The following is a 9,294-nucleotide window of genomic DNA, read 5'->3' on the forward strand; positions in this document are numbered from 1 at the left end:
AAATAAATGAATGGACTTTTCTCAACTTGTTGAACACATAGATTTATTTGAATATTCATATGAAGCAACAGCAAGCGTCCAGCGTGCAACATGGTAAACAGATGAACATTGTAAACGAAATTCTACAAAACTTAAGTGAAAATAAATAAATAAATAAAATTATCATTCGATGCTATAAAATAGCTTCTGTTCCCTGCAAACGATAACATTAAAAATGTGAATGTTCCACTTAATGGCAAAAACAAAACAGAAGGTAAGCAAGTATCCGTATTAATTTCAGTGCAATAGGGGGCGATCCTGTCAAAATGGCGGCGGCGCCCCAGCATGCAACGCGGCATGATGTCGGTTCGTATTCTCTATAGAAACATCACTCCCTGCCCTCCAGACTCATTCGCGCTGCTGCTGTGATGTCATGTGCAAACAACCTATTGATGTATTTAAGAGAGCGCTGATCTTGTGTTGTTTCACATCTGAATGAAGGACAGGGATCTTTACAATAAGCAAATATCAGATGGATTTGTGTTTGTTAAAACTTAATCATCAATCCCAGACATTTGTTTTAACTTCTGTGAATTTGTTTTCTTTATTTCAGGTGAACTGTGTCACAGAATGTATGTCCCTTATTGACAATTCAACAAATGGTGTCAGTAATGAGACGTCCCTTCATCAGCCTGAGAAACCACAGATGGTGCACAGTAGTCCGAATGAGTCGGACGACAACGGCAGGGTGAACGATAGTCAGAATGAGTCTGAGAAAACAGATGACAAAGGCCCGGCGAACGATAGTAAGGAAGAGTATCTGAAAACAGTTGACAACGACCCGGCGACGGATAGTGAGAAAGAGTCTCTGACAACAGTTGACAACGACCCAGTGAAAGATAGTGAGAAAGAGTCTCTGAAATCAAAATCACAAATCACCTGAAAAAACTTTCAAGAAATCCTTTGGATTATTAAAGTTGGCAGGAAAAAGCCAACATGAAGTTGATCAGGTGTTTGACTGTTGTGATGATGTAATTATCTTGGACTTGTTTAATTCATTGATCTCTTTCTGTGTCTAGTCTTTGATTAAATGGATATTTTAAGTTTATATTAATATATATTATATTTAATTTATACTGTGATTCAACAGGGTAAGAACCAGTAATGTTATTTAGGAGAATATATAAATCCTTATAATGCATAAAATATTATGAGCTCCTGCATAACTTGGACAGCAGTGATGTTACAGTCTGTGCTGAGGCTTCGGAGCGTGTGTCGAGAAATCCCGGAAGCTTTCAGTGAAGCGCGTATATCGAAGCTTGTATCGTTTTAGATCAGAGGCGTCATTGATGACGTTCGAAGCCTCGCTTTTGCCTGACTGGTTCGAATGGTTCGACTGGATGCGGTTCAAATCTTGGTGTGATATTTTGACAGATATATAGACCCATGAGATCACCACAGATTGTGTGGTTTTATAATAATAATAATATCTCCCCTCCTGCATATAGGCTAATGACCAAAGAATTTATTACACACATTTAATAGCCCCATTCATTTACAACCAATATGTTTATTACACAGTTATGCTATACAATTATTATATACAAACCAGAAAATACACATTACATTCAAATAAATATTTAAGTCTTTGCGGAACTGTGTGTTTTTTTTTCTTCACTGTTATTTCAAAGCCATAACTGCTACAAAACAAAGTGTATCAGATCACGTTAGGTCATCTGTAATGCATCTGCTTGTTTTACACTCTTTGGCTACCACGCGGTATTGTGAACAAATGAAGCCTCAAAAAACTAACCCTTTTGTGAACCACTTGGCTGAAAAGCTTCAATGCTTCATGTCACCATCACTTTTAGACAGCAGAGACATCAACAATCAGAATATGAATGTCAACAATGGTGACATCCATACAAAACTCCCAGCATGCACTGCAGAATGAATAAATGATGCAACTGAATGGTCCTTTTTTATTGCCACCATTGTTGAGATTGATGTGCTGATTTTTGATATCTGTGTGTGTCTAAATAAGTCTGCAGCTGTTTTTTGTTCATTGTGTTGATAAATATACTCTTTTTAGCTGTTTGTTTTTGGAACTGCTAAAGTTTCACAGTGGTGATAATGTAAAATATTAGTCTGTTAATAATATAACAATAGATAAATCACAATATGAATGCAGTGAAACAAAAGATATTTTGTTAAAGAACAGTATCAAGCTGACAACACTGTTGCTAATAGTCTATAACAAAACATACAACAACAAACCTAACTCCTTAACTGCCCCAAAACAGTTGAAAAAAGTTGACCAACAAAAAGAAACAAGGCACTCACCCCTCTACGGCTTCCCAAGTTGATTAAGATGTTACAAGCATGGTCAATGGGGCATTGAGGTTAAGGACATAAAGGCTCTCACAATCAAGCGCTAGGTTGGAGCATAAATCACAATATGTACCAACATTGTCACCAGGGGCCCGTTTCAATAAGGAGGTTCAACCAACTCTGAGTTGACTTACTCTGAGATTGGAAACTCTGAGTTTTCAGTTTCAGAACAGCTGAATTGAGTTAGTTCAGTCGACTCTGAATAGGTTGACTCGGAGTTAAGCGCGTGCACCACGACTATGAAAAGCCATCATCAATGGAGCTCCGATATTACGAATCACCATGGCAACAGCACATGACAAAATGACGTCCGCATACTTCTGAGTCAATGCAAGTTTAATTCTTATCACTGTTATAATATCAAAGGTGAAAACTTGTAGAATAGTAAGTTATTGAACTAATATTTATTTTCATGGTATCCCACATGCAAAAAAAGAAGAAGAAAAAAATAATGCAGGATGCTATAATAAAAGTGTAAATGATTTTATCATTATTAAACACTCGTTAAGCAATTTACTTCCACTTTTAGAAAATTTTCTTCATTTTTATTGAAAATAAATGCCTTTCTGATGTGATATGTGATGGGAAAAGGGAGAATAGCGAGCTGCAGTGTGCAGTGTGAATGAATGAGTGACCTATTTAAACATCACTTTCACTTTAAGAAGGGGGAGGATACCGAAGGAAACTCTGGGTTTACTGAAGAAAACCTGCTCCCGACCAGGTTAGGTTCACAGAGTAAGTTAACATGGTAACTGACTCTGAGTAAGAGTTATCTCCCTTTTAGAAACAGGCTTGACTTACCCTGCTTTCTCAGGTTTGACATACCTCCCATTCTGAAACAGAAAACCCAGAGTTTTCCTCCTTTCAGGGTTAACATACTCAGAGTTTTCACTTAACCTCCTTTCTGAAACGGGCCCCAGAGCTAACACACAGAATCAAACAACCATGAGCAATCGAAACAAAGAGGCAGAGAGCGCCCTCTAGAGGAATCCCGGGGGAATTTATAGTCCGGGGGTGTATTCCAGAAAGCAGGGTTAACTTACTGTCACATATACCATGAACTCTCGGTTGATTAACCCAAACCTTGCTTACTCGAGGTATGCTGGTTCCAAAAATGTGTCCGGGAGTAAGTTCAGCCAACCCAGAGTATGTTCCCGGTTAACACACAAGACATTCTCAACAGAGCGACGAATCGATGATTCACCATGGAAACAGACGCTAAGAAAATGCGCGCCATTCTACACTCTTGTTTAATGGCGATTTACATAACCTACTTGGTGCACATCACCACCTATTGGGGGGTTATGCAATCATTTTTTAATCTTAATATTGTTTGTTTGATGCTAATTATTTAATATGATATGTATTTTATTATAGAAATTATACCATATAAAATGTCCTGTTATAAAGGATGAAAAGCAGATCCATGTGTGAGATGACAATAAAATAAATTCATTTATTAGAATTGAATAAACATTTATATATTATATAATATAACATTGTGTATATAACTGTAACTATATAACAAATTTAGATACATTAATATAACCATATTGATATCCCTCTTAAACTAACTAACCCTGCTCCGGAGCAGGTTATGTTCAAAGAGCAAGTTGCTATGGCTACTTACATACCCTAAAAGTTACCTCCACTTTTGGAGCCGAAAGTTGAGGTTATCCGCTTACTTACTCTTAAACATACCCATGTCACATAACCTGCTTTCTGGAATACCCCCCCGGTCTCTCCTGCGGTCCAACCATATGTTCACCTCTGTGTCTCTGTCCCACCTGTCCATAACACCAATATTTCAAAAACAACAACAACAACAAAAAAAAAACTTCACAGCATACTCTAGTCATGCTGCTCTGAATGCTGGGTACCTTCATAGTACATATTCACTGTATAAATATAGTATGAAATTGTAGATTTTTACTTTAAATGTCAAAGAGTGCGTTAGATACAAGGAAAGCCCTACTGTGGAATTACTGTTAAAGTAATGCAATTATTAACCTGGAATATACTGTAATTTCACACTAAACATTTTGTAGATTAAAAAGTTCAAAGCTGTTTATAGTAGCAGGACAGGAAGAAACGCTTCACCTACAAACTAACATAAACACACATTCACTGTCTGCTGCAGGTTTCAGTTTGTCTCAGAGGATGAACTTCTGTAAATCTGTGAGATCAGAAATGGTTTTAACTTTAACTTAATTTTAATACTTATTCTAATTTTCCCATACATGAATGGAATAAATATAAAGCACTGATTGATGTTACATTTCTATTTTATCATGAAATGTAGTTTTTATATAATGTGTTTATATATATGTATGTGTGTGTGTGTGTGTGTGCATCAGGAGGGTCAGACTCTGTCGGGGGAGGATTCACATCACTTCTGTCACTTGTGTTTCTTTAGATCAGTTGTGTTCTCATTGACAGTCTTATTAGATCAGAAAATGTTTTGTGTGTTTGTTTTGTTCTGTTTGTGCTGCTGGCGTGTGATTGGTGAGTTATTTGTGTCATTTATTCACAATTCAGAATAAGATCCCGCTGCAGTTATTTTCATCTACTCTGATCAAATCTCTTGTTGTTTTAGAAATCTTAATTTCAGTGATTACAAATGCAAATTCTCCTTTCGTTTTAATTATCCTGCAGAATTCAGCAATAATACGTTTAATTAAACTTACTTTCAAGCTGTAAATAATTTATCATTTTAATTTTTATTTTGTTCTACAGCAAATAATTTGAAAACACATTAAAGATCAAATTATTGTTTCACTCAGATCTACCTGTTCATATATTTGACTTCATTTTGTTTGGTGTCTTTGCTGCTGCTAAAGGTTACAAACTGATCTCAGGCTTTCTAAACTAACATGAGCATTAATCTGAAAATCTCTTCATTGTTCTTCAGGTGAACTTGATGCTGAAACAACTGAAATACAACCAGTGTCAGTGATGGAGGGAGATTCTGTCACTTTACACACCAGTGTTACTAAAATACGTGAAGACGACGACATACTGTGGAAATTTGGAGCTGAAAACTCTCTCATCGCTAAAATCAGCAATGATAACCACATTTTCTCCACATCTGATGGTCCTGATGAGAGGTTCAGAGACAGACTGAAGCTGGACAATCGAACTGGATCTCTGACCATCACAAACATCACAACTGAACATGCTGGAGTTTATCAACTAGAGTTAAATGGAGCGAAACTGACAACAAAAACATTCAGTGTTTCTGTCTATGGTGAGATAATTTGTCCTTTCCTTCAATCATTCTTATTAAATTAACTTCTACACTACCAAATGTTTAAACCAAATGTTTTATTCTCTGATGTTTTTCAGCTCGTCTTCCTGTTCCTGTCATCAGCAGAAACTCTTCACAATGTTCTTCATCATCATCATCATCATCATGTTCATTGGTGTGTTCAGCTGTGAATGTGGGTCATGTGACTCTCTCCTGGTACAAAGAAAACAGTTTATTGTCCAGCATCAGTGTGTCTGATCTCAGCATCAGTCTCTCTCTACCTCTGGAGGTGGAATATCAGGATAAAAACACCTACAGCTGTGTGCTGAACAATCCCATCAGCAACCAGACTCAACATCTGGACATCACTCACCTCTGTCACACATGTGCAGGTACGGCAGAGCTGATAGTTGATGTCAGCGCTGATATTAGCGTTTATTGACTGATCTGATCTCAGTTTGATGTTTTTATTCCTCAGACTCTGTCCAGTTTTGTGGTTCTACTGAAGCTGTGATCCGATTGGTCCTCTCTGCTCTGGTGGGCGTGGCTACTGTCATTCTTCTGGTTTATGATATTAGATCCAGAAGAGCTGAACAAAATCAAGCACATATTCACCCATTGGGACAGTAAATGATGATGTCATTTCTCATTCTCAACTATTTCAATCATTTAACAATCTTGATTTATTTTTTATTGCTTTATATATTAATCTGCTGGTGTCAATGTTTATTTATTGGCATTTTTTTCAATAAAACTTTCCCACTCTGAAATTCAAGAGTCTCACCATCTTTTGTTACATTTCACAAGTTCACCTGTTCATCCACTCTAGATTAATAATGGTAAACATATGGATTGTTGTCTGTGAAGGAGGAGCTCAGTCCAGAGACTCAGATAGCAAGCTCACTCGCTATTTATATGTACCAAGACTCAAAAGAAGATCTGCAAGAGGAAGTCACACTGCTGCAGCAGTTAGGAAAGATAGAGATAAGAGGAGAGAAGAGAAGGAAGATATTGAATTAAAGATAGAAGAGAAAATATGAAGGTATTACTAGAGCAAAATAACTGAGCAACTGCATTACAGCACTGTGTGGTAGAAATTCCTTTAAGCACCTGACTGCTAAACGGGGTGTCTCCACTTTGACACCTGCTTATAGTTAGATGATATCTCTTCCTTTATGAACACTTGGGAATAAAGTCACTATAGTGTTACATTAACTCGCCTTGCAGCAGTAACCACAGACAATGCCTTTGAATGTACTTTAATCAATTGACATAAAGAGTAGTTTGGTAACATGATTCAATTGCACCATTTTTCTCCAATATGATTGGTTCTTCATATGTATAATTCTCTGTTACTAAGTAAAAAAGCAAATTTGGATTCCTTGATACTTCAGCTTGTTGTAGGGTCATGGGGTTACGTATAACAAAACTAGTCATCTGTCTAGTTCTGTTTCCGCGTTTGTTATATTCAAACACACTAACTTTGGCCCAAGTGTTGAGCACTTAAGGCTGATTTATACTTCTGCGTCGGACCTACGCTGGCGCTTCTGCGCCGTAGGCTATGTGTCTGTTTTCATTTATATTTCTGCGTAGTTGTCCACGTCAACGTACAGCAGACCACTAGTAGTCAGTGTCTGCGGTCATGTTGAGGATCAAGGCAAAAGCAGGAGAAGAAGCAGCTTGTCATGTACGTTGTCAGAGAAGCTTAGAAGCGGCAAATAGGCAACAACTTTTTTTGCAGTATGACTGTATGTGTCCCCTGAAACAGAGCGTTTTTTAATTCATATGGAAGTTGAAAGTGCTCGCTCTTCTCCGAGTGCTCCACACCAGTTTTTTGACCTGAGGGAGGGCTTCTAGCAGACCAATCACAGCGCTTGCTGTCCACATAGAATTGAGGCGTTGTTACATTTTTGAAGAGGTGCACGGCAGGCTACGTGTGGTACAAACAACCTACACCGTAGCAACGGCGTACACTCGATGCAGAAGTATAAATCAGCCTTTAGTATTCAAAAATCCGACATGTCAATCTGTTTTAGCAATGCAGAAATGTTTTCTGAAAACACCTACAGTTGCTGAAAAAGAAGCAAGGCCATGATGGTGACCTCAAACTAAACATTCATTAAGACATCAACATCTAAACCATCTCAATAAGATCTTTTGTAGACGTGTGACAGAAATAAAGTCAGTCTGGTTAGTAATAAGTGAAGCTGGTAATGCTGTTTGTGGAGTTGTTTAATCAGATCTTCAGAGATTTAATGTCTTTTATCTTCAGTTCATCTAAGGCTGTGGCTGAAGAAAGTTGTAGTTTGTGTTCTTATTTCTCTTTCTTTCAGCGTTTGTTCACAGTGTTACGGTACACAGGAGGCAGACACAGATGTAAACAGGTAACTGTTGTTTTATTGACACCAGTAGAGCAAGGAGCAGTGAATAGGTAAGCAGTGATGAATCAATGGATGTATAGATGATAATAATGGAGATAGTTACTGTCCTTTAACTTTCAGATACAGAGATCTGTGAACACGCTGGAGCTTGGAGATCGCTGGAGATGGCTGGAGCTGACTGGGCCACTCACACACAGAAGACGAGGCACACAGAGGGAAGGAGACACGCTGGAGACAGGTAAGTATAGAGCGAGGAGTCCTTGAGGTAAGCATTAACGTGAGTATATGCGAACGAGACCGGACATGGAGTGCTGTGTGTGTGTGTGCTCTTTATGGTGCTGCTGATGAGTGCAATAATGAGGTGCAGGTGGCGGTGATCAGTACTCTGGGGATGACAGTACCCCCCCCTCCACGGCCCGCTCCTGAGGACCCCGACGCCGTGGTGGTCGTCCTCTTCTCCGCGGTGCCGGTCTATCAGGGTGACTGTCGTGGAACGTTTGAAGTAAGTTGGGATCAAGGATGTCGTTTCTTGGAACCCAGGAGCGTTCCTCAGGACCGTAACCTTCCCAGTCAACCAAGTACTCCAGCTGACCACCACGACGCCGGGAGTCCAAGATCTCATGAACCTCGTATACCGCACTGTCTTCCAGGATGAGTGGAAGGGGGGGTTCGGCGGGAGTCACGTCAGGTCCTGTGGAGAGAGTAGAAGGGTGGTAAGGTTTGAGGAGTGATACGTGGAAAGTGGAGTGAATACGGTACCCTTGTGGCAGTTGAAGTTGGTATGTGACTGGGTTGACCTGCTTGATGATGGGAAATGGGCCAATGAACCTGGGACTCAGCTTCTTGCAGGGCAGACGCAGTCTGATGTCCTGAGTCGACAGCCATACCTTCTGTCCGGGCTGGAAGACAGGGGTGTTGGAACGCCGTAGGTCCGCTGTCATCCTGCGTCTGCGCAGGGCTCGTTGCAGCTGGTGGTGAGCTGAGTCCCAGACCCTCTCGCTCTCATGGAACCAGTAATCCACTGCCAGAACGTTAGATGGTTCCCCTGTCCAGGGGAACAGTGGGGGTTGGTAGCCAAGTACGCACTGGAATGGTGTGAGTCCTGTAGTTGACTGCCGGAGAGAGTTCTGGGCGTACTCTGCCCAACCCAGGAACTGGTTCCAAGAGTCCTGGTGGTCATGACAGAAGGTACGGAGGAAGCAGCCGATCTCCTGGACCTTCCTTTCCGTCTGCCCGTTCGACTGCGGATGGTATCCCGAAGTTAGGCTGACGGCCACACCTACGAGTGAGTGGAAT

General features: G+C 39.9%; 1 protein-coding gene across 1 annotated transcript; it reads left to right on the forward strand.

Moving 5' to 3' along the window:
- The first annotated feature begins 3,426 nt into the window (after positions 1 to 3,426).
- On the forward strand, positions 3,427 to 6,637 carry LOC137029342 (CD48 antigen-like). Its single transcript, XM_067398930.1, has 5 exons — positions 3,427 to 3,496; positions 5,282 to 5,617; positions 5,716 to 6,026; positions 6,107 to 6,220; positions 6,485 to 6,637. The coding sequence occupies exons 1-5, from the start codon at positions 3,427 to 3,429 to the stop codon at positions 6,635 to 6,637; spliced, it is 984 nt and encodes a 327-aa protein (XP_067255031.1).
- Positions 6,638 to 9,294: the final 2,657 nt, after the last annotated feature.

This window comes from Chanodichthys erythropterus, chromosome 10 (assembly GCF_024489055.1).
Source record: "Chanodichthys erythropterus isolate Z2021 chromosome 10, ASM2448905v1, whole genome shotgun sequence".
NCBI lineage: Eukaryota > Metazoa > Chordata > Actinopteri > Cypriniformes > Xenocyprididae > Chanodichthys > Chanodichthys erythropterus.